A 26,469-nucleotide genomic window follows, 5' to 3' on the forward strand; every position below is an offset into this window, starting at 1 on the left:
TTCTATTTGTTTTACATTCACAGTGAAAGCTCTCAAGGAACATCAGACCAGTGTACACTCCATGCCCAGCAACCATATGTGTAAGGATCAGATCTTTGCTTACATAGAGTAACTGTGGAAACTGTAATCTTACTAATTATTATGCCACTCATCTGGAAGCATGTGGAAAATACACAGCTTCAAACTCTAAAAGTGACAAATCTTCAGAACAGCAGATGTAACTAGCATTTAATTAAAAGGAAGTAATTAGATATAATGTCTTTTCATCTAAAATATTTGGACCTTCTTTGAGAAGAAACCTAATTTTACCTACAAAACAAACATTGCAACAGCAGCTGTAATTACTTATAGGATGAGGGAATCTAAACCTCTGTCTCACACAGTACCTCACTGATATTAGCAGCATTTGCTTTGGCCAGTAGGAAGACAGGATCATCTTTGCTGATGGTGTACTGATGAAGAAACTTCTCTTTTCCTGACCTGTAGGCAACCTGTCCACAAAAATCAAAGCAGGGTTAACAAGCAGTAGCCCCTGTTTAATGTGAAGAATACCAATTAAACCACCCCAATTTTCAAAAATTTGTTAGGGTTGATTTATTTCACAAGTTATTCTTTGATATACTAACTTTTTTTTTTTGCCACAAGCTGATCAACAGAGTCAGGTTGACCAAATTAATCATGGTTAGATTTCAGGGAAGCGGTGAAATAACATATATATCAGGATACTTTACTTCTCATTCCTAAAGTTAGCTACTCTTCTGGCTATAAAGCTGACATTAATTTCAGTACAAAATGTATGCAATGATATATTTAATCTGATAAACTGCATCTGTTTCTAGGTGGAATTCAAGTCTTCAATGGGACACAGAGATAGTGAATTTTAGGTGTGAACTGAAGAAAACTAAGCAAGTGAATCTTCAGAGAAAATCTGTTACCCAAATCTGTTGCTGACATAATACTCCAGCAAGGACTAGCATTTCAAGTTCAAATGAAAATATCAAGGACATTTTGTGATCCAATAGCAAACATCTCCATTTTATATCCCAGGGCAACATCAACACATCCCATTTTACAAAATGTTACATCTCTTCCATATCTGAGAAAAAAAGTGTTCCTACTATAAAGCTCTAAATCAAGTATGTGGCACCCAAGTATGTGGCAGGTTTTTATTCATGAAGAGGAGCAAAAAAGCAAACCTGGTAGCTGCCTGAAAAAGATTCAAGAAGTAAAAAAGCTTGGCAAGTCACTATTTTTAAAAACTCCTCACTTTTACAGAACCACAGAATGTTTAGGTTGGAAGAGACCTCCAAGATCATCCAGTCCAACCTTTGGTTAACACCACAGACAGTTACTAAACCATGTCCGTAAGGACCAGGTCCAAATGACTTTTAAATGCCTCCAGAGATGGTGACTCCACCACTGTCCTGGGCCATTCCAATGCTTGAGAACCCTCTCAGTAAAAAAATATTTCCTAACATCCAGCCTAAACCTCCCCTGATGCAGCCTCCATCCATTACTACCTCATGGATAAACAAATTTCATGCAAGTGAAATTAATGCCTCAGGGCATTAATCCATTGCATTAATGCATTGAATTGAATGCATTTCAATCACCCTTGAATCCAGCCTGAACCACCCACAGGTTTGTCTTTGCCTTGCAGAGGCATCCCACCCTCTTCCTCACTCTCTGGACTTTGACAAAATATATGAGAAGCCTCAGGTTTGTTTTTTGCTGTTGTTCTAGTTCAGAGAATTCATTGAAAGAATTCATTAAATAAACAACAGAAAAACCCTTAGAAATATCAAGAAATTTCACATACATTGAAAGGTTTCTCCTTCAACACCACCTTCTCAAATGGCACTATGGGTAAGTTACTTGGAAAGAGACAAATTTAGTCAAGGACTCACATCACTTTGCAGTTCCTGGCTTTTCTTGGCATGCTTGATCTGAGAACTGTCAGCCACACTGGTGAACTTCAGAGCATCAACCTTCTGTCTGTACTTCTTCTACATCAAATTAAAGCACAAAAGTTTCTACAGTATTTACATTTAAAAAAAATACAGTGCTTTTAAAACATACACGACTGATTGAGCCAAAAGTACAGAGACAGTTTTAGCACCACGTATCAAGAAAATAAGCTTCCCAGTACAATACTACCCAGTGCCAATATTGTCTGCTGGGGGGACCACAGTGGTGAGAAGGGTGGGACAACTATATGTCACATGCAGTGTTGCTGATATGGCAGGCATGGATACTCTGCAAGGCTCAAGTCATGGATGTGAGAAAAAACATTCACCCCCTGAAACCAGTACTGATACCAGTACTTACTTAAAACATGTAAGAATTGACAAATGTGCATTGAGTCTAACTTTTCTTGGTAAATTAGACTGCCCTTACTTTTATTTTGTCTTACTTTTTGTTTTACATCTGAAACATTGACGTGAACATAAAACTTCCACTTGGATTAGGCCCGTTTCAAATCAATGTGTCTGCCTGAGCCCTTTGCATCACTTATTTTAGAGCAATCTAAGCATCTCCTTCTATCTCTGAGATAGTACAAGGAAATGCAGCATCCCAAAAGTATGACAGAGGAGACCAAGCAAACACTTTTTGTATACACTAGTCAGATTCTTACTCTAAAAGTTTAACCATGAAGTGGGCCATACCACCCATGAAGGGAGGAAATGCATTTTTCCATTATCTAGCATTTCAGAAGATAAATCTTTCTGTTTGAACTGATGGGTGAACAGAGCACTTTACACACTGTCTCTGCTAGGGGAACACAAAACATAAGTTAAACAAGCATGCAGCACTTCAAAGAGGTGCTCATCACTTTATTTTAGGAACTTGGAAGGGTGGGAGGCAGATTAAAACTGGCATGTTTTGTCACATTTCATGGAACACAATGTAGTGACATTCTGCAAAGAAATGACAAAATGCCAGCCTCTGTCTGGCAATAGAGATCTCAAAAATAATATCCACCAGTCTCCAGTACAAACCACTGTTAGCCATCTCTCAGCCATACACAGTACTGGAATAAAAAGGCAGATGACTATGGATTACATATTTCTGGAAGTGGTTATTACAGCATAGCAGAGCAGTAGATGTCAGTGTATCCCTAGCAAGACACAGGATCTGACAGTAGCTGCTCTTCTTTTATTTCTAAGGTGTATTTTTGTCCTTGCAGGATCAGTGAGAGGATGTCAATGACCCAAGGTATCAGAGAGTGGGATCTCCAGTTACCAGATGGCTTCTGCCCCTTCCTCCAGACTTAGTGGGATTTCACCCTTGTTGTCAAACTTACCCTAGTTTATTCTTTTAGCTATTCTCCAGTTTCCACAGACTCTAGTGAGACAACTCAACCATAGCTAAGCAGCTGAAGAAGTGTGCTTCCATAATGTTCATGTCAGGGTGAAACCATGAATTAATCAAGGGAAAGAAATGACAAGCAGGACAAGCTGAAGGTGTTAGTAAATATGCCAAAGAGCAAGGAAATTTTCAAACATGGCTAACAAACATCTAATTTTTAAGCACTGTTTCTTAAATGCTATGCATTTCATACAGTGTGTACCACATTATTTCTGATTCCTTTCAGTGTTACTCTGCAAAATGACCAGGTGAATGAAGAGGTGGAAAAACAATTGTAGGGACTCTACTTCACAAACTTGACAGAAATTAATAATCAGATAATGGAAACACTTTTTTTTTTTTTAACCTCTAATCCAGGATTTCCTAAACTGTATAATACCCAAAATGTGTCCATCAGTTTCTCCATTTCTCAGGTTTTCTGTACGAGGAATTCCTTATCCATTCCACATAATGTAGTGGAATAAGTGCACATAAGACACTGAACAAACAACAGACAGAAGTATGAACACTTCACTTACCTCACTGACCAAATCTCCTGCCTTTTTGGCTTGTTGTATATTAAGACTTCCTTCTGTGATACAGCCAGCTCCTTTCATCCACATCAGATCTGCCCTGTATTGAAGCTGTAGAGGAAAGTCACATTTATTAGCACAGGGAACACAGGTACAATGTTTGCTGGTGAACATGCGCACACTTTTTAGTTTCAAAGACATTCTGAAGACATTTTAAAAAGTCACAATGCAAATCAGTGTCCATATAAAATGAAAAATAATGTCAAACTGAAAGAGTCTTTAAATGCTCATATGGCTTGGAGCAGTTAAGCTGATACAACATCTTACATCACTCTGAAGATCATAAGCCTTCTTTGCCCATTTGGTCTTCATATCTTCTGGAACCATTGTGTATTCATGCAGTCTTGTTCTATAATCTATGTCACTAGCAAGGGCCTGGGCCTTCTTGGCATGTCTCAGGTTTACCATATCCATAGGCAGATGGAAATGGGTCTTACTCTCTTCAAAATCTTTTTTGTAGGCAATCTAGAAATAGAAGGAATGAAAACAAGCTGTCTTTATCAGGCTACTGCAAAGCCAAAACTATCTTAAATCTTCACTCCCATTTGGGCCCTTATGCAGATAAGGCAAAAAGCACAGGGAGAAATCAGTTCCTGTGAGGGATGAACAAAACAGGCGGGAGGCTGAATTTTGCAGATTCCAGAGACATCTTCTACATCTAATGGTAGATCATACTGTTGCTGAAAGATTAATAATTATGAAAAACACCTTTTGAGTAAGATGAATAATTTACCTCACTACTCATCTTGGCTACCTGCAGAGAGTGCAAAAGTCTTGAATCTTTGGTTCCAATTGCTTTTCCTTTTGTTTTTTCATATTCTTCTTTATATTTAACCTGTGAAAAAACAATTTAAGCCAAAGAACATTTTTGACTACCCAAGAGATAAGCAATGCTTTTCACTGCTGATTTGATTGGTCAAAATTTACAAGAGCTAAGTCTTATCCTCACTTTGTCAATTCAGATTTCCCAAATTGTCTCAGAAATTCCTAAAGGTGTGAGATTGGTTTCATTCATGTTGTCTTTAACCTCATTCCTTAAGGCTCACTCCTCTGAGGTGGATTTGTTTATAAAATTTAAATTTGCTGATTAGCTAAATTATCTGGCTCTTAAAGCAAAAGATAATAATGAAAAATAAATAAGGAATTCCAGATTTGATTTTTCTAATAAGGTGGGATTTTGAAATCAGAGTCACTGCCAAACATTTTCCAGCTGCAGGACAGGGTCTTCCTTTTATGTCTCTTCATAGGTTAAGAATCACAAGGTAAGTTGTTTAAAAAGAGATTGTTTAGAAAAAAAATTATATGCATGTGTTTATATTAAGGAAGCAGACTAAAGATACATCCATTCTCTTTGCAGTAGATGATTACAGCGTTTTTTAAGCAATAAACAATGTAAAATGCTGAAGTTTTCTATGGGAGGATTGAGCCATTGCTAGTTTCAAATTTTGCTTCCTTCTGTACATTTATGTTAAAACAAAAATCAATCAGAGTGACATTTCATAGCAGAGTCTGAGAAAGTTTCTAACTGTTCATCAGCCATTGAGAAAGATGAACAGACAAATGCAGGACTTATGAATGGAGCTAATTTTTATTTGCCTTGTACCTTCCAACCCAACCCATTCTTTGATATGCAGAATAATACCTAGGTAATTAAATATAACATACATCACTAGCAAGATCCCTGGAAGCTTTGGCAGCAAGTAGAGGCAGAGAATCAAGTTTCATTTCAAATCCCCGGCCCTTACTCTTCTCCCAGCCTTCTTTGTACTTAATCTGAGGAAGGAAAGACAGCAACGTGTCACTAACACATGAACCACAAGATCTTCAAATGAACATGAATATGACAAAGAGCAAAACAGAAATACAAATATGTTCAGTCCACAAACTGGAACCTTCTTAAGTTACAGTTCATTATCATTGCAAGCAAATGAATTGTCCAGGATCGATTCCAGAATTCTATTCTTGGAGTTTACAGAGACTTTAAATCACAGAACACACACCAATAGCTCTCAGTTTCAAACAGGCATGAGGGAGGAAGAGTTTTTCAAAAGAGCCTGTGGTTATGTCTTCATACACAAATTCTGTAGATGTATAGGAGCTGATCTATAAGGCAGAACAGCTGGTGCTCAGAATAAGACATCACACTACTCATTTCAAGATTTTTCTTCCCCCCCACCAAACTAGAGCCAGTCAGGTCCCATGCACTGAATATCTATTTGTAGCTGCAGTTCTTTGTGTGAGCTGCTGGAAAGCATCTTTCAGTTTGGCTTCATTCAAAAGGAATACAGTTCATGTGCTCCCAGACCACCCCACAATGTGGAGCAAAGCTCAGTGAAGCAACCCTTATGATCAGGTTGGCTTCAAAAGCCCACTCATGAGTCACACACATCACAAATGTAGATGAAATGCATGAGAACCACATGCTCAACCTCTGAAAGTTAATGGAAGTTAAAGTCCTAGTTGCTTAAGCTCTTTTTCAAGGTTTGAATTGAAATTCCATCAGAGCAGGATCAAGTATGCTTTCATGCATACTATGCATGCACCTAATGAAGTATCCAGGAAGCCCTGATTTCTGAATTTGGTTTTTCATATGGTTTTGATTCTAGCAGCATCTAACAGTGATGCAGGCATCACTAAGACATCATAGCAACAAAGAGTGTTGCCTCACAAGACTCCACCGACGCAATTTAAACAAAACTTTGGGAAAGAACACAAGAAATGAATAATCCAGGAAAATTGTGCAGGAATGCCAGCTCAAAAACATGAAAACTTATGAAATTGGCTCAAAAATAAGAGGAGCACCAGTAATAAGTCTGGAGGTTTTTACTGGTTTTACATTTATTTGTCCTGGTGGGATTTTTTTCCCTCCAAAACTATCTACAATGATGGAGGCCTGAAAAAGTTACTTAAAAAATTAAATTAAAATAAACCTTTTCCCTAAAGTGTTTAATTTTAACACCCAGGCCTCAGTAAATCACTATATATTGTTGAGAACTATGAATGGCAACAATAGTGGGCTTGATCCAAGGTCACTGAAGTCCCTTTGTTTCTTTCCATTGACTTCAGTGGGCTTTGAGTTATCAGAACTGTGCAAATGTTAATTCTTTATACAAATATCACCTCACAAGCAGTTAATTTTGTGATGTGAATGCTAATTTACTATACAAATCCAAGCCATTGGAAAAGGTCTTGAAAAAAGTCTAGCTGTTTCCCTGTATTTGAGATTGTATCCCCTATCTATTCTTGTTACCATGCCTCATGCTCTTTTAGTAAAAACCAATGCTAAATGCTTCCAGAAACAGTGTCACCATCTTTATATTAATTTCTGTCTATTAATAGCATCATGACTACCAATAGTTCCTTGTCATTTGGCTTACCTCACTGTACAGCTCAGCATTGGCTTTTGCCTTGACTAACTGGGGTACATCCTGGGGCAGACTGTAGTTTGTTTTTGTCTTCTCATACTGGGCTCTGTAGTTCAGCTGCCATATATTGAAAGAGTCAACAAAAAACTTGGTTATTTTTAACTCATTAACAATATGGCTGTTACACTGGTTGACTGCTCTTCACTTTCAGGCTGTTAGCATCATATGTTACAGATACACTCACAGGTTTGGCTGATGGAACTGTGAGGGCAATAAGGCAATAATAACTTCTGCCTAGATACTAGAAAGTAGAATAATTATTCTATAAATAAAATAGGTACTGATTGTCCAAAAGTAGAAAATATCTGATTAAAAAAACATGCATTAATACACAGAAGGTAATTCTTTAAAAAAAAACAACAAACCACTATCACAACATTTAAAAGTAGAGGAAAATATACAATCTGCTGGTATGCTTGCACATTTTTGGAAGTTATTAATTCACTTCCTATTCTTCTTTTGGTTGTACATTTGCTGTTGAAGTATTAACAATAAAAACAGTGAAGTGCTACAAATGCTGTTAAAAAAAATTATCTCATAATTCCAGTAATGGTTACTGATGACAAAACTTACATCACTGAGCTGCTCTGCATTTATTTTGGCTTGAGCAATTTGTGGAGTGATGGCAACAGAGCTGTACTTCAGTTTGTCTATGCTTTGCCTGTAGTTTACCTAATTAAAACAAAATAATAATAAAAAAAATATTTAGTAATGAAAGGAATGTTCAGAGCAGAAAATGAGAGATTGTATAGAAAAAGCTTTGTTATCTAATAGTCTTGATAAATCACTAGGTAAATATTAATAAATTGAGAAGAGGAAAAGGATCACTTGGATTAGTGTTAAGGCTCTGAAAATTTCCTATTGTGAGGTCATAGTTTTTATCCCACTTTGAAAATGAACTTTTCCCCCTGTCCTCAAAACTGCAAATTCTTAAAAAGATGCAGATGCAGCTGTTCACCAAAGCATTCTATCAAACTGGTAACCTTAACCATCACTCATATTATTTTTATCTTTATCAGACTATCTCTATAAAGGAACGTGGTACTGTCTACTAAAGAGGTTTGCCCACTGTTATGTCATGCAGAACAAATGAACTCTCATACACTTTGTTTTTACTGAGTTTTAGTGTCATAATTAATAACAATTTCCCTGTATGGTAGGAGTTTTGTGTGGATAATGAGAGAAGAAAAATACATATCTATGGTACCAAGAAAAATTCATTTTGATGTCAACAAATGAGAGAATTGGAGTCCACTAAATTCCTAACATATTAACACGTCAGCTATAAAATAAATTACCTTAAATCCACAAATTATGCAAGATAAAAAAATCACAGAGAAACTTTCTTTTAAACCTGTTGCTGCCAAAGAACTTAGAGCTACACAGAAGGACACTTATTATTCTCTGTAGGTCTTAATTAATATTCACTGTAGTTAATCCCCACTTTGCAAACATTACAAATCACAGTGCTACACTGGTTTGCTATAAACACTTTTTTTGCAGCTAATTGGAGAATATTTTAGACACTCTGAGTTACTGAAACCATTTTCATGTGAACCTTTGCATCTCATGTTCTTCCTGCCATAAGGACAAGAACTAGGAAAAAAGAATTATGTCACAGGCCCAAAGTGATCAAGGTACTTAAAATAGTTAATTTATGTCTTAATGTTAATGCTCTCTTCAAGGCATCTTTCCCCTGTTTTGTAACTATTTCAATGGAAAGACAGGTTCTAACTATTTCAGAAAAACAGGTTATACATAAATCCTAGGTAGTCAGAAATGCCTTGCAGAGGTGCTGTTCTCTTCCTGACTATTTTATAAGTAACACCTCATAGCAATTCACAGGTTAAGTTCCCAATTGTTTATGAGATCAATCAAGCCTTTAATGCCTGTGAGAGGTGAAAATATTGTATCATCTACAGTCTGGTGTTCTCCATTTACCTGTAGACGACATAAAACCACAGCAGTACACAAAGTTCTTTACATTCTTCTCTAAGTAACTCAGCCCCAAGCACAGTGGGTACCTCTCGTGCACACACCACAGGTATAAGAGAGGTTATGTGACCACATAGTTTCCCTCCAGAGGTACACATCTACCTTGAGAAAATTCAGAAATGATGAGAAGACTCCTTAAGTCTCCCTGTCCTTTCAGTGCTTGATGGTGCTGTTGAAGCTACCAGAATGGTGAGATTTTGCAATACAAATAAGGCATAAGGCAGAGCTCACTCCTTTCACATCACTGCACAATCTGTGGTGAACTGAAGCCAATGACAAGAGGTGGAAGTACTTTCTATTCCTCTGAGCCCTCTTGACTGCCTGTGCCTTTTTGCTTTAACCTTGTTATCACTATCTGTTTGCTCCCATTGTTAAATCATCATTTGACACAGGCAGTCTATCACAGTTTCTCCTACAGTGAGGTGATGAGCCATGCAACTCTCAGAAAAAAAATCATAAAATTATTTACATCTTTCAAAGGGACCAACTTCCTTGTTGTTTGATATGAAGGAGTGAGAGTAGCTGGATAATTGTAGTCAACACCATCATGTTTGTAATCAGATTTATAGGCTATCTGAAACACAAGGAGAGAAAAAAAAAATCATTTGGTTTTTTTTTTTTAAGCTGTCATTTGTTTGAATAATTATCAGTCAAGAGGGAAGGAGAAACAATAATATTAATATTAAATGCAAGAAACAAAGTGAGTTCAGTGTCATGAGTGACAAAGAAAATGAAATTATTTGCATAGTTTAGCCACTAATTGATTCTTTTTCAGCTCCTCAATTAATCCAATGCCAACAGTGGTAGCATTAACTTAACTTCCACCTATGACACATCTCTTTTATCTTTCTGCTTAGTTCTCAAGCTTCTTACAGATTTGTAAATAATGTACTTGAAGGAACAGTATGTAATGAAATAGCTTCTTGACTAACCTAGTAAATTAAATTGGAATCCAGAAATCTTCATTAAAGACCCTTTTTTCAGCAAAGGTCTGACCCTGGGGGTGATGGCAAGCAACCTCCAGCATCCTACTGATGTCAAAGAAAACTGAAGGAGCTCAGTATGTTGCCAGATCACTGAATTTGCTTATTTTGACTTCTTCCACACAGTGAGCTATAAACCAGTACAAAAGGGTTTCTAGAATTTCCCCTCTCCTCAACATATCTATCCTTCAGATCCCAAGTACAACACAATCTAAAGTTTTCTATCAACTTAACTTTGGAAAAAACTTAAAGACAAGAAAGCAACAGCCACAGAATTGCAATTAAAAAAATACTTACATTGCTTGCCAAGCTGCCAACTTTCATGGCATGTAGCATACGCTTGTCCATGCCAACCCCTATGTAATGACCTTTCATCTGGTTCTGGTAGGTTTCTTTGTATTTAAGCTGAACAAAAAAAGCAAAAATAATCTGAGTAAATGCATTTATTTTTTCTACAAGTTACCATATATTAAAGCAGTGAGACAAATTATTCCAGCTGTGTTCTATTAGTGTTGCACCACTACAGAAACTCATGAGTCCACAATAAGATTGGTACTATAAAAAAACAAACAAACAAAACAAAAAACAACTGAAACCCTCTGATAGTTTCCTATTTTAAAAGATGTCATCTGCATGTTCTTCAGACCGCCTGGATGCCACATAAATTACATACTTCTACATTCTTTTGCTGCATATTATTTTCATCACAAATAAATATTAGAATGAAGTTCCCAGGAAGCATTATTTGTACATTAAAAAATGAACACACAATCATCTCACATAACTGGGCTGCTCTAGTGCAGCTTTCACCAACAAGATAAATTACTCACTCTACCACCTCAAATGTGTGGCATAGGATTTACTCATGGATTTTAGAGAATTACAACAATCAGTATAAGGCAAAATTATACTTGTATAATCATGAGATGCAAGCTGTATGATTATTACTATCAGTTACTTTCATGCAGTAAACACATTCTCTGACATTCTGGTAAAACACTTTCTGTCTACATTTCTAGTGAGAACATGGAGATAACAATAAAGCAAGTAATAATTATGATAGACAAGTATTTGTGTAGATCAGCAGTCCCTTCTAAGTAAGCTCTCTTCCATTTGCCCTGTAGTTTTTTTCATAATCCTATATAAAATGAGCCCCACTGATCCGTTGAGGCAGACCGGGATTGGTGCTGTACAGACATGAATTAAAATCAGCTATAATTAAAGTTCCAGCACATGCTTATCTGAAGCACACACACAGATGACCTGCAATTCCAGCTGCTACCAGGATAAGCAAGCCACACACCAGGCACTGCACACTTACATCACTGGTGAATTTTGAGATCTTGCTCACGTTCTTGAATTGTGGAGTATCACAGTAGTTGATGCTGTAGCCTTTGTTGTTTTCAAGATCCTTCTTATACTCCACCTTATGGCAAAATGGAAGAGAAAGATATGGTAAAATATTAACTTGTTCTAGGGAGTTCCTCCACACTCTTTTACTGGCCAGGCTCACTGTTCAGAGATTTTATGTGGCTTTCATCAGATGGCATATAATGAAAATTAACATGAAGATGATTTTCATATACTCAGTTCTTGGTTTATAGTTAAAAGAAATTTAATCCATTTAATCCATTTGAACCTCAGCAAAGAGTATGAGGCAGTTCACAGGGAAATTATCTAAGAAAACCAAGTGAGTGTGAAGCAAATAGAAGCAGAAAAAGCAATGTGTGTTTTTAACAGGAAGGGCTGAACAGGGGGAAGTTTACCAGAAGTCTTCAGAATAAGTTTAAAAACAGAACGGCTTTAGTGTTTTTATTAGCTATCTTTACTCTGAAATAGTAATGTTGAGGCTGATATTTAATGGGGTAACAGAAATGGGGAAAAAATCAGCACTGCAAAAGTTAATATACATAGGGAGTAGTCTTAAGAATTTTACCTATAAGAGCTCATCACCTGGAAAGGCTAACAAAGAGAAACCTGCTCATACGTAGGCTGACCACAGAAAGGTGGCAAGAGGCCAAAGTAACAGCCATGAAAAAGTCAAATGCAATCCAAAGCAGGAACAAGAGATGGCATTTGAGCAGTTTGCATGAGAAGTTTGCATGCTATGTACCAGGTTCCAGTAAGACCTCATCAAGATCTTATGAACTTTTACAGCCAGTCCTCTTTAAGAAACATGCACTCAGCCTGTAACAGCTGCAGTGGAATACTGTGAATGATGAGAAGAATTTAGAAAACAAAGGCAGACAGAAGAAAGTTATATCCATTTGTAAACATCTCAGAAAGGTAATCATGCAGGGAGAAAAAGTTTTAAAACTAAAGGGCAATGTTGACACAAAACACAATAGTAATATAGAGGACAGGAATAAATGTAGTCTAGAAATCAGAAGAGGTTTATATGATACTGTGCAAAAATAGCAGGAGCCAGGAGTTGTTGGCCCAGGAGGCCCCTTCCAGCCCTTTTTCCAGGGGGTTTCACTATTGAAGGTTTTATACTTTGACATCTCAGGAGTATAAGTTTTAAAACTGCCATGGGGAAGCTCTAGAAACTCACATTTATTAATAGCTTTGTAGCTGATATGACACTATAAATAAATTAATAATGCAGAATCTACTGAGAATTCCCTAGCAATTTTCCCTTGCCAAGCAGAAGAATACTTTATCAGTAACTCACAGTCTTTCACATGATGGAAAAAACCAGAAAACTGCCCTAACAGAATGTTAAAAACTTTGGCTCTGTTGGTGCTATTTTTTAATTATCAGTAGAACTTTACTTGAAACACTCTAAGGTACACACCCAGGTCATCCTAACACATTTATGGTTATAAATTTGCAGTACTTTAACAGCATAATTTAGGGGTCTTGTTTAGATCATGTGGCCATAATCAGAATTACTTTTCTAGAGTTAATTTCCCATACTTTCATACAGATCATTGGAAGTGCCTGGTAACATCAACTGAAGATCTGTTCTTGCACCCTCATCTCCAGATACTGTGCTATACACATATCATTTTTGTTACATACAGGGCAATAAGAGCAACAGCTTTTATATTTTTAGTCCTTACCCATCAGACACAAATATTTGTATGAGCTACTCTCAAAGTTGATAACAAATGGGTTCAACCCCTTACCTCACTGACAAGCTTGTTAACATTTTGAGCTTGTTTAAGGACTAAGTTGTCTTCAGCTGTTAGGGAGTGGAAGTGAGCTGCACCTTTCATCTTGGAAAGATCTTTCTTGTATTTTATCTGAAAAGAAATGGGCAAAATTATAGAAGTCTACCTCTTTACCACAAGACTGGCTTCATGAGTCAGGATAAGATTTTTCTTATTGCTTTGATGAGCAAGTGGAACTTGCTAAGCTGAAACACTGCAAGTTGTTACTGCCTGAAATAAACATACAAAAATCACAGCTCTGACAAACCCTGCCAAACCACTTCACTAGACAGCATTTTTTAAACCCATTTCTTACATGGCTTGAACAGCAGTGGTTATTGTTCATAAGTTGATCAGATAACTAGGAGATTCTTGGCTGGTGACTTATTGGAGCTTTTGTGCTCTTCTGTTACTGAAGTTGATTCTCAGTACTTCATTTTTAGCCTTCTATACAGGGAATTAAAGATAGTCATCATCTGCTATATGAACTTTTCTTTTTGTGAAAACCTGCTTTTTGAGGAAGGATTATCTCTTTGTACATCTAATGTTTTCCGACAATTGTATTTCTCTACCACATAAACACTTAAATAAAGGATTTGCTAATCTAAGTTAAACATCAGGTTATTTGCTTAAATTGAGGTAGGATAGGTGAAGAGAGGTAACACTTATACTGGCCTTTTGCCAAAGTTTGTCCAGAAAAAAACTGTTAGGAATATTTCAGCATTTCATGGAGAGAAAAAGATGCTTATATTCTGTGTGCTGAAGTGAGAAGTATTTATTTTATTTTACAAGTCTGAACTGTTTCTCAAGCTTTAAAAGGGTGAAGCAACTTGATAAGTACTCTCATGTGTTAGGGTTTATGCCATGAACCAATGCTGCCCAACCTGAAAGACTCAACTGAGCCTATCAGCTCAATCCCCCATGGGACCAGGTGTCCACACTACAAAGGCTGTCACTCACAGGAACCTTTCACAGCAGCCACAGAGCAGTGATCTACAGGCTAACCCATTTTTTTGTCACTACTAAAAATGATACCCTCAAATAGGGCTGAGGTTCATTAATCAATGGGCTGCATGCATGAATCACACATCACCACCTTTTTTGTCAATTTTTTAGCTTACCACCCAAAACTAAAAATCTCCAGACTAGAAATAAGCTCAGCTTGTGAAGTGACAGTGTTGTACTCTATGGTTTCTTTTACTCCATATGAGTTGCTTTGTGCTAGAGGCATGATACATCAAAATATCAAAACCAGTTCATCTCATTCATCCTCCATTTATTCACTACTGGGAATACCACAGTAGTGCACAGGATGATTAAGGCAGTTGAAGGTTTCATTAATAATACAGGTGCAGATTTGCCAGGAGGGTTAACCTAGCAGTAGGAATCCCCATTAGTTACTACCTCCATCTCCTCCCTCATGCAAGTTGGAGCTGTGTCCCCTTCTATTAATGGATTTTATTAATCCCCTGAGCCATCCAATCCCCAGCTATGTGAAATGTCATTGTTGTTTACTTCTCAAGAGTAATTTTAGAATTCTCCTCCCAGGCACTGCTCTGACAAACTGCTGTTTTTAATTGTTTATGAACTGTATTGATTCACGTTTCAAACTTACATCACTTGCTAGTTCATTTGCTTTCTTGGCATTTTGATAAGCTGGAGTGATCATAGCAGGAAAGCTTCCTTTCCCTCTGCGTTCTTCAAACTCCTCCATATAATCCTGAAGAAAATTCAGAGTGTTTATTCATCATAGACGAGCAAGCAGGGCCTTGGGTGATTTCACAAAGCCCTGTCATCCTTCCTAGTAGGAAAGTTCATTGCTTTGTTGTATTTTTTTCTTTTTTTAAGAAAAAGAGATTAAAATGACCAACTCTAAAAATAAAATCAACCATTAAAATAAAGCTGTAAAATTACATGTGGCATTGCAAAAGAAATTTAGGTATCAATTAGTTACCCTAAAGACATTTGAGTGTACAATAATACACATCCTTCTAATATCATCTTAGTTCTTACCAGAGATAATTTCCTCTGCTAGCCCATCTTTTTATCAATATATGGTTCTCTGGAAGCACTAAAAATATCTAATGGTTTGGGCAGACAGGAGATTTGCTTAATCTTTCCAAAAGTTTAGTAGTGTTATCCTTCCTCTGTGATGTGACACCAGTCTCTTTATCCCTCCATAGCAATTTCTCACAAACTAACTGTCAAAAGATAGTAATTTGCTAGTGCAGGGTATATTTTGAAGAGGTAGTCCCTAATGAAACATAAAAACCTACAAATTAAACTCTTAAGGCCATTTGCATATAAGTTAATGTGTAAATGTCTGACAATTTTAAAAGCCTTTTGATAGTTTAATAACATAATACTGAAGGTCTTTTAAAAATGGTGATCCCCAATGGCCAGCCCAAAGATTTCTACAGAAAGATCTGGGAAGAATATGGTAAGCATAAAAACAAGCAAGATACAGTCTAATGTGTCTTTTCTGTATTATTTTGTAATTCTTTTGTAATAAAGAACCAGTTTAAGTGAAAGAAAGAATGTATAGCATGTCAAGAATGTCACGAAGAGCACGGACAGAAAGAACTATAAATATCTGGAGTATCTCTCCTGTGACTTCTCAGTGCAAAACAATCCACTGCAGGTCATTTTATGCACCATCAAAGTCACATTATTATATAGGCCATACCATAAGTCTGTGAACAATGTAATGAAGTTAAAGCTATAGCATTAAAACTATTCCTTAAGCTGGTAAAATATTTAAAAATTAACCTTGACTAATCAGCTAAATTACTCCTTTAAAATACCATTCATGAGTCTATTCTTGAGACCAACTTGAATTTTTTTTTTCTTTTTTCTCAAATACATATTTCTAGTATTGCTTCAATTATGAAACAGTATTTTCGAAGTTCAAGATCATTAATTTTAGTCACTTCTAAGTTTTTTAAACTTGAATGAAACAGGTGTTCAGCACATGGAAATTTAACAGCAAAATTCCTTAAATTGTGTCCTATTATATTTATGGGTATGATGCACACACATGATCTTGAACAGTTAAAAATCTAATACCCTTATGCATGGTAAAGTCACACTCCCCTCAGAAAGACTGGTTCATTGCAGTGGCTCTATTTTATTTAAATAAAAATATCAGAATCCAATCTATAAAGATTAAAACTCAAATTAAATTTGAAGTCTGTGACTGAAATTTTAAAGATAATTTCCAAGAAAAAAAATGTCTTAAAATAGTTCTAAAGATAGCAGCATTCCAGTGCTTAAAAATGTAATTAGAGCTTTTTCAAACTTACTTTATTTGCTTACTCTTACTAAAGCTTGTATTAGTTCAAAATGCAGAAACTAACTGAAGATTTCACTGCTACATAGTCTAAATTTGTATTCTTCAAGAACAGTTTGCTTTTCAGACATTACAAGATGTAGGTTTGGAAAGAAGTGAAGAAACACAAAACTCCCAAATGTCTTAGGACAGTATATTCCCTGTTCTGTCTTTTTTGCAAAGCAGATGGGTCTCCAGAGAGCTAGGATGAAAAGCCTAGGACTAACCATACAGTTTTGTTTGTACAAAGCCACTATTCAAACCCTTTCGAATTCCCTCTCGCTGTATTCAGATCTATTTAGCTGTACTATTTCCCTAACTTAATTGGAATAAAATTTTGTATGCATTTTGGGAGACCACAAAAATAATTGCATTCCCTTAAAAATTAAATAAGAGCAAAACAAATGCCACAGACCAAGAGAACTAAAGCCTATTTGGTTCCAGAAACGCAAAACTACAACTTCGCAAGCTTACAATACCACTTTTGTAAGAGAGCTGAAATTTAAGAGATAATGTATGATATTGCACATATTTGGAGCTGTGAAGCTTCTCAGATTTGTTAAAATTCTGCCAGGAAAGATATGCCTAACTAGCTGCTACCTTTCTACTATTTCACAGTCCTTTCACTTTTTCTCCTAACTAAATGTACATTTTCATTCTCATGGAATGGGAAAGATGGGAAAGAATGAAAAAAATAGATTTTATTGTGGTATGTATCAACACAACAACAGAAATATATAGTGCATACATGTACACAGACAAAATTTGCCAAGGTAAGGCTTACCTTTTGGAATGACCCTACCATAAGGGTCATGCAATGACAGTGCTTGAACCTTGTAGTCTCACCTTGTAAGTGCCAAAGCCAGCTACATATTCAGAAACCATGGTGCTGTTGCACACCATCTTTTCCTTTGAGACCTTGCTTTTTCATACAGGAAAGCTAAGTCAAAATAGCTGTCACTGCAGCTTATAAAGCCTTGAGCAATCAGCCATAGTAATGATCAGCATTAGTATCTCTCAGATGTTGCATACCTGGCCATATCGATCTACATTTTCTCTTGTAGAGGTAACATTTGTTCCAGCTGTATGGGTGGCTTTTCCCTTGATCTCTTTTTCATATCTTTGGTGATACTTTACCTAACAGGAAAAAAGAAAAGAATCATCTGGATAAGTTTAGGCTAGCACACAGGTGCTGCCTAATAAATAATAATCAATGACACACACATGCTGACAATAAAAGATTGCCAAAATTCCCATTGCCACCAACCTACAGAAGTCAAAGATGCCACTTGAAGATATAAAATAAAACCAGTGGTGCACATTTTAATAATGGGACTTGCCAGTTCAACCCAGGCCATTAGTTAAGCATGTTCAGTACCTCCTGTTTGTCAGTAGTTAATTCCTGATACTCCAGAAGGTTAAAAAAAATAGATTGTAATGTAAGCTCATAGTTATCACAGAGGCCTTTTTTTACCACAGGGACATCTGAACACCATTAATAAATGGGCTTCTTGCTGAAAGATCCTGATATTCCCAATGATCAAGGGAACTTTAGGCAATCAACCTTAAAGTTTAGACCAAGTTTCACACTATTTTTGCTCTTGTCAAAATAATGCCTATAACCTGATGCTGCCCTTTAATCATGATGTGTGTTTGCTGACATAAATGAAGGGCTTTCCACAGATCGAAGGTAAACAAAAATATTGAAATGTTTTAGAGTCACTTGCTGTTGCCTTCAAAATCAGATCTATTATTTTCCTTAATGACCCTTAATTTTTTTTAATTCACTTCTATTGAGTTAGCCTAATATGTTATCTTCTCCAACTAAAAAAGTTTTCAGTCTCCAATGACAAAACACAATTCACTGTGCACTTTGAAGTAACAGTGATGTCCTGTTACAATGCTTTTTAAAGGATACAGTGGTGTTGTGGTTTTGCTGTATCTAGAGAAGAAAATAAAGCTAGTATAGATCAGTACACTAAGGAGTTAAAGAAAAACCCACAACAGTAAGGAGAGTAAAATGAGTGAAATAGAAAGCTATATTTTATAAATATGTGTCTATGTCAAAAGTATGTCTGTGTTTGTGTGTTTATGTGTATACTCTATTTATATAAGTGCTATTCCAGAAGCTACTTACATAAAAGTTTCATCCTGCACAGAAGAACGAAGCAGGAGAAATGATTGCAAAGCAGAGCAATGCAAACACAACCCTCCCCTGACACAGGGTCACCCAGAAATATTGTGGCTGTGTAAATTAGAGATGCACTTCAGCCTCTCTAATTCATATTGGGTTGGGGCAAATGAAATCAAAGACCTTCAGCTGATTCCTTATTGTCTTCCTTCTCAGTTGTATGTGGGAGGAGGCTGGGCAAAGCCCACAAAAATCCACAGTGCTGATTCACAAACATTAAAACATGTAATTTTTTGTTTGTGCATAAAACTAAACTTTGCTCCTGCAAAATCATTTGATTTTACAATCTGTGTATGAACTGCACTGCTAATGTAAGTGTACAATACTCATGGAATTTATGCCAGCAAACATTTTAATACAGCAAACATTTAATACAAAGACTTTGCTTTGGACACTTACATCACTGGCTAATTCATTTGCTTTCTTGGCTATTTGATAAGCTGGAGTAATCATAGCAGGAAAGCTGCCTTTCCCTTTCCGTTCTTCAAAGTCTTCTGTGTATGTCAGCTGTAAAAATCCAAGACAATTCAAGAGCAATTAGATCAAATTGTGTCTTAATTACATGCATGATCAATTTTTAAAGTTGGAGAGTCAAGTGTTTGATGGTTGTCATCTGCCAAAAAGACAAACCAACAAGTCTGAATTTACCTTCTTCATGTGTGTGCTTTACAATATTAATTTTTTAACTTTCCTCTACATTCATATTTTCAAGTGATTTATAAACATCCTAGGAGTCAATTGTGGAGTCAAAAATAGGTCAACCTATTTTGTTTCACTTACATCACTTGAAAGGTGCCCTCCAGCCTGTGCATGAAGTATATCTGGAGGGTCTGCAACAGGGCTGAACCTTGAAACTCTCTCTTCATGTCCTCGCTTGTATTCTACCTGAGGAAGAAAACATAAAATATGCATTACAAACAATAAGCAGCAAATATGTATTTTCTATCAGAAGGCCTCAAGAGAAAATGAGCAACAGTCAGGACACTTCCACATGTACAGTCAAGGTATAGGTATATTTCAGACCCAGTTTCCTTAAAGTGAATGCCACAAGCAGACGGGAATGGACCCTGATAATTAAATTGTCAAATAATATTGGGTGTATGTGAGCCATACATTTGGTTAAAATACTTTGGGAATAGTCATTAATGGCTGAAAACATTCCAATCATATTGTAATGACAATGCAGTTGTTATTTTTATAAATGAGCCATTTTCTGCTCATATCTTTAAAGGAGCTTTCACAGTAATTCCATTCAATATTACAGCATTTTTATGCAATATTACAGAATTCAACCTGAAATAATAAAAAAAATCATAAAACATCCAGTGTAAGTAAATAAATTAACAATATTTAATTAAATAAATTAATATACTCATAAAGTGAAAATAAAGGTAATTAATTAAAAAATAATTTTTGAGTGATTCACAATCTCTGCCAGTTTGTAACAAATTACAGCAAAAATTGCTACATATCAGGAAATACCATTTCTCTTATATGACTGTGTTCCCAAGACAAGTAGTTTGTTAGCCCTCTTTCCTGCATCATCATGAAGTTTTCTCACTTGTAGAATTAAGAGCACAACAAATATTCAAAGAATCTACTGTTTAAAGTGAATGCCTTAAAGCCAGTATTCTCCAAATTCAGAAGTCTAACCTACAAATAAGAAACTTGTGACTTACATTACTGCTCAGTTGGGTGGCTCTCTTAGCAACCTGATAACCTGGGGTGATCATAGCAGGAAAGCTGCCTTTGCCTCTCCGTGGCTCATACTCTTCTGTGTATTGAAACTAGAAAATGAAGATTTTTGGTTTTTTGTTACAGAACAACCCACTGTAGTTTAATGGCATTCCTCTTTCAATGCCCACTTCCTAAAGGTATGTATCCCTTTATTAAAAAGTAAACACATTAATGAAATTATACCTTATGGGCTTGTTAGGTAGAAATACTTCCCACATAAAACAGAAAACGTTCCCCATTCACATCAATTATCCACCATTAATTGTCTGTGTTCACTAAGACACTAACCCATTATATGGCTGTAGACTATCAGCCATAATTCAGAAGTGATTTTCATCAGCCATGAAGAAACAGTCAGTGAAAAATCTACTCCATGGAAAATAACATGCTTTTTCTACCATGAGTTCTGCTACACTGAGGGAAATATCACTGCCTGCTATATCAGAGTATAACCCAGGTCATCAAGGTCAGTAGTTGAAGCACTTCTCAGTTAAATAAATACATAAATATATGATTTCTGGATGGATGGTTATGGAACTTTAATCACAAGGTTACTGTTACTGACAGAAGTAAACATGTCAGTCACTCCTCTGGTAACAGCTTACCAAAGGTTGGCTTTGATGCCCTGGGAAGTCTTCAGAATATGATAGCCCATGGAAATAAAGCTATTCCAAGCATTATTCCACTTACATCACTCACAGTCCTCTGTGCCTGTGTTATCCTGACCATCTCAGGATCTGGAATGCTTCCCGAGTACCACGATTTTCCTTCCTCATAGGCAGCATAGTAAGCATTCTATAAAACAAAAATGAAATAACTACCAACTTTCACCTGTGTTTTAATACACAAGCAGCTGATCTGGCAGGAAAAGAAGAAAATGCACACAATGCTGCAGAAATGAAATTTACTCTCAGCAGATGTACAGCACAAAGCCTACACTCCACATATCTTCAGAACACCAGGGCAGAGCTTTTATAACAGGAACTGATATCAAGATGTTGGGATCTAGGACCCTGGAGTGATAGTCATAGAATTCCTTTAGGAATCAGACAATTTGTCATGAAGCTTCAGTGCCAGCAGAAAGAGGACACGTTGAGTAGAGCTGTACATGCAGCAGTGCAAACAGCCATCTGTACAAATCCACTCTTCCTAAGTCACCTTGTGATTCTTGTACCCTCAGCTATAGCCAAACTATGCTGCCGTGAAAAGCTCAGCCAAGTGAGAATCAGTGGGGTTTTCTAGCATTCAAATGCTGTGAGAAAAAGCCTAAAAATCAGGGCTGCCAAGGCCAGTCCTTGGTTTTCCAGAGGCCAATGGCTTGGAGACTTGAGGGATATTTCTTACCTGGGTGGCCAGCTGTTGGGCTTTATAGGAAGTTTCAATTTCTCTGGACCTTACATCCCACTGAAAGACTGATTTGACTTCTTCAGCTGCTTCTCGATATTTTATCTAAAAATAAAATTGACTTGGTATTAGGATTTTGTTAGTGTTAGACTAATTTTCCCCCTCTTAGGAGAAGAAAAAGGAAGACAAACAAGGTGAGCACAGACTCTCAGACTGCAGTGATATGGAGCCTGTATGAACTGCAGAGACAAAAATGCAAGTCCCACCATAATGAAATCACATCAGTGCCTGCTAGTTTTGGCTGCACCTGAAACCAGTGTAAAGGAAGGCTACTTCCAAAATCACCTCTGGCCCTACTAGGTAACTTTTCTTCTTATCTCTCAGACACTGACACCATCAGACAGGTGGCTGTTGGGAATCAGGGAGTGAGTATGCAGGATTTCTCATGTTAGCTTTCAGCTATGTCAGTTCCTTCACCTGCCTCATTGCAAAAAAACATCAGTACCAATACAAGAGAAGCAGGGGAATGATATTACTGCACAGAAATAATTCTCTGAGTGGCAGCACCAACATTACTCAGTTTAAGATGTTTTATTGCAGTCATAAAGTTTACCTGTGACTTTGCATTATAACTAACTCCAGTTGTTACAGACCAGACTAGTTTCCAGTGCCAACTAATAACTTAATCCCAAAGACAGACTCATACATTATATGTATGAGGGACACAGCCAAGGGAGAATGACAAGAGCACCTGATCCAGCAAATCTCCACAGCCCTTCTGAGAACTTGTAGCTCTACATCTTTCCTCCATCTCCTCCTTTAGACCAGCACTGCTCACACTGTGCTAATGTACCAAAAGGCCATGTAGCCTACAGATTTAGGCCATGCAAAGACTACATAAGGATTTCCTCCATGCCACCTGTTCTTGATAAAGGAGTTTTCATGGAAGCAAAGATTTCATTTAACACTAAGGTCAAAACTCTACACTCGAATCCACATCCAGGTTCTACCTAGGATTTCTGTAATTATTTGAACTTTCTGTTATTATCTGGAAAGGAGCAGCCCATTAGACCCGAAATCTTGAATTAAGTTTTGAGATAATAACTCAGAGACTTTGAGACTTTTGGGGCAATGATCTATGAGGAATGATATCCCTAAGAAATTTTAAGCAGAACATATCATATTCAACTCTTCTATTTCCCTGCACAGCATCCATGATGTATCATGTCTGTATAAATGTAAATGACTACTATATTAAGTCCTGGGTCATTATTTTCCTACCATTACTTTTATCACGACACCATACAGAAATCCAACTGAAATCAGAGCTCTGTTATGCAAATCACTCTACAGATACAAAAAAGTAACACCCCCAGTTCTGGAGAGTACAAAATCGAAACTGACTGGACAGAAAAAAATCACTGAGCTTGTGTACTATTATTTCCCCTTTATAAATTAAGTACTGAGGTACAAAGAGATGAATGATTTGTCTGCTCACAGAGAAATTCTGTGCAGATAGAGTGAGCTGAATTTTTATCTCTGCATTTGAGTCAGTGTCTCAATATAAGACTGATGTGAGAACATTATGTTACCACTGAAGAAACATGTTACATGAACTGCATAAGAAATTTTACCTAAAACACAAGTATCCATTGAAGCCTTTTCCCAAGTTAGCATTATTTGATACATTTAACAATGAAAAGGTTTTCCTGCATTCAATATTTCTACAGAAGTACTCCCTTTAAGTAAGTACTGCAGAATCAGCTTCTTTACTACCCTTGGCAATTTAGTCTCTGGAGCAGAAGCTCATTATGTGATTGAAAAGGACAGAAGGCACTTTAGGTGTAAAAACAAGGGAAAGTGATCTTTGAGCTATAATTTGTCTGGCCTGCATATTCACATGCACTGGAAGTATCAGAGTCTCATATCACTGCCTAAAACTAGAAATAGAACCTGCAGTAATCCCAGACTCATTCCTAACCAGATGTGTCACACACAGTTTAAAGTTGGTGTGATAGTCACTGCTGAAATAGTTACTGCCTATGATATTTCAAAAACTGATGTCTAGGAATCCCATAGAAGAATGATAAAAGATACAGTGACTGATAAAGGCTATTTAGGTACACCAGCTTTGTATAGCTAATATAGAACATCCAAATTAATTTAATACAATATAGTCTAAAAAATAAAATTTTCTTCTTTTATTTTAATGATGTTTAATCACACTGAAACAATTTACTAACTGTAATCATTCAGTGAATAGCACTATTTAAGAGTATCAAAAGAAAGGGAAGAGTATTGCACACAGAAGTGAGGCAGATATCAGTTATTGGCTGTTTCTGTCTTTCTCATTTAATGAAATCCTTAGGAATGCAAGTTTGAAATAAGTGTATCTGGAGGAAAACAATGCAAATCAGAAAAGAATGGCATTTGACCAGAACGAAGACTTTGAGCACCCCTAGAGGTTTGCCGAGGCACAGCAGCCTTTTAGAGAATGGATGCAGTTAAGGGGGCAAGGAAAAGTTAGTCAGTCCTGAACGTTTTAGCAAAACATGCTTACATCCTACTGAGATAGAATTTATTTTTTGTTTTGTACCGTTTAGTATCATTTTCAGAAGACTGCATAAAGCAAGTGGGTCATTCATTTTTCAACTGGTTGTGTTGTTTCAACTCATGTGCCCCATGAGTTAGTACACCAAGTTTGCACCTCCCCTCAGTTTATGAAAACAGTGCTGCCACGTAGATTATCAGACATGGCAGATGATAAACTGTTATCTGTGTTTCTTTTTGAAAGAAGAAGCAAATTCAGATCTAACCCCTCTTTCTTATAATTGAATTAATTTTAAAAATTATGATTCAAACCCAGACCGAGTTCTTGCTTCTCTAAAAGATCATAGAATGGTAAGTAATGAATACACATCTACATTATGTAAAGAATATTTTTCTTAAACAAGACACGAATATGATATCAAAATGTAAAACAAAGCTAAATATATTTGGCTGTCAAGCTTCTTACCTCACTTACCACTTCTGACAATTTTTTTGCATTTATATTTATTGGTGTGTCAAACACGCTTGTGAAGGCATTGTTTTTTGGATTGTGCCTAAAAAGGGAAGAAGGATATTAGGAATGTACCAGACAGCCCACCAGAAAACTTCTCTTTGAGCACTTAAAAACACAATACCAGCCTCCACCCCTCTATACATAACTCTTCCCCTCTCACACACAGATCTCAGATTACATTCAAGTTACTATTGTATAGTGTAGGTGCCTAGAGCAAAATTAATTTTAATGATCGTCATATCAATGCTGTGCTTCTAATAACAAAAGAGAATAATAGAATAAAAAACAGCTGTCATCTTTCCTTTTCCTCCTGACAAATTTGACAGGAATTGATCATTATAAAATAAAAACTTCCTAGAACAAACCAACTCCAAAAATCTGCATTTTACACTTTTTTCCTGATGATTAGCTCAACCTCGTTTAACTCTTAACTGCTGACTTGAAAAGCACTAGATTTTACTTTTGGGTTTATTTACTTCCCACGATACTGAAATGGAACTTAATTTGGTATCTTAATACACTGGACAAATGGGGAAGCCTTATATACAATAACTAGAGATTCCCATTATTTGTGATTCATGTAAATCCAAAGATAAGGTACTAACAAGGCATAATTTCACATCACACAGGGAGCCAGGCTGGGTTGAAATGGTGATCTTTTATTACATTAAAATCACCTGGCATTTTAAACCTTTGCTTCAAAAAAAGAAAAAGAAACACACTTACGCTTGACAGTAAGGTTTTTTCTCATGGCTAACAAAGTTGTTTACTGTTAACATCATCTTGCATATTTCACAGTGAAAACAGGCTTTATGCCATGTCTGCAAATGCAAAAATCAGAAACAAACATATATGATTTGCATTTCATTACTCTTAACATTTAATTATCAGCATGGATCCTTAACATTAATTTCATAAATCTGGAGAATATTTCTTCAAACATATGCCTACTATTAAGTCATTTCAGCTCTGAACCCAGTTATGAGTACAGAATTTTTGGAACCAAGAGATTTTCACTGTGTTAGAAGTGCCAATCTATAGATTTATAATAGTCTGAAATAATAAAGAAAGAGCACTGACCTGATCTATACAGTTAATCTTCTCAGCAGGATAGACCCCATAGCCACATCTAGCACACGGCTGCACATTCATCTTGAAATCCACAGAGTGAAAAATATATAGGTTTATATAAAAGGTTCAAAAGTGACTTTCTGGCCTGTGCAAAGCACACTTTAGACACTCCAGTCAGGGCCTTTTGCTGTGGTCAATGGCTCCCATTAAAGTTCTGAATTGAAGTCTGTTGCTC

At 36.5% G+C, this 26,469-nt stretch overlaps 1 protein-coding gene across 2 annotated transcripts in view; it reads right to left on the minus strand.

The window, feature by feature from the left end:
* Nucleotides 1–26,469, minus strand: part of NRAP (nebulin related anchoring protein) — a 50,435-nt gene extending 23,966 nt beyond the window's left edge. Inside the window, exons 1-22 of one of the 2 annotated variants that reach the window (XM_030453719.1) lie at nucleotides 26,244–26,469; nucleotides 25,890–25,984; nucleotides 25,125–25,203; nucleotides 22,100–22,204; nucleotides 21,446–21,550; nucleotides 20,698–20,805; nucleotides 19,799–19,903; nucleotides 19,418–19,525; nucleotides 17,860–17,964; nucleotides 15,115–15,219; nucleotides 13,476–13,592; nucleotides 11,666–11,770; nucleotides 10,642–10,749; nucleotides 9,831–9,935; nucleotides 7,940–8,038; nucleotides 7,319–7,423; nucleotides 5,607–5,714; nucleotides 4,675–4,776; nucleotides 4,209–4,406; nucleotides 3,888–3,992; nucleotides 1,908–2,006; nucleotides 387–491 (exon numbers count right to left, since the gene is read on the minus strand). In XM_030453719.1, coding sequence (XP_030309579.1) covers nucleotides 387–491; nucleotides 1,908–2,006; nucleotides 3,888–3,992; nucleotides 4,209–4,406; nucleotides 4,675–4,776; nucleotides 5,607–5,714; nucleotides 7,319–7,423; nucleotides 7,940–8,038; nucleotides 9,831–9,935; nucleotides 10,642–10,749; nucleotides 11,666–11,770; nucleotides 13,476–13,592; nucleotides 15,115–15,219; nucleotides 17,860–17,964; nucleotides 19,418–19,525; nucleotides 19,799–19,903; nucleotides 20,698–20,805; nucleotides 21,446–21,550; nucleotides 22,100–22,204; nucleotides 25,125–25,203; nucleotides 25,890–25,984; nucleotides 26,244–26,315 — 2,343 coding nt within the window. In that variant the 5' untranslated portion in view covers nucleotides 26,316–26,469. Of the gene's footprint in view, nucleotides 1–386; nucleotides 492–1,907; nucleotides 2,007–3,887; nucleotides 3,993–4,208; nucleotides 4,407–4,674; nucleotides 4,777–5,606; nucleotides 5,715–7,318; nucleotides 7,424–7,939; nucleotides 8,039–9,830; nucleotides 9,936–10,641; nucleotides 10,750–11,665; nucleotides 11,771–13,475; nucleotides 13,593–15,114; nucleotides 15,220–17,859; nucleotides 17,965–19,417; nucleotides 19,526–19,798; nucleotides 19,904–20,697; nucleotides 20,806–21,445; nucleotides 21,551–22,099; nucleotides 22,205–25,115; nucleotides 25,204–25,889; nucleotides 25,985–26,243 lie in introns of both variants that reach the window. The other variant, XM_008490123.2, reaches the window with a different exon arrangement.

The sequence above is a fragment of the Calypte anna genome, chromosome 6 (assembly GCF_003957555.1).
Source record: "Calypte anna isolate BGI_N300 chromosome 6, bCalAnn1_v1.p, whole genome shotgun sequence".
Lineage (NCBI taxonomy): Eukaryota > Metazoa > Chordata > Aves > Apodiformes > Trochilidae > Calypte > Calypte anna.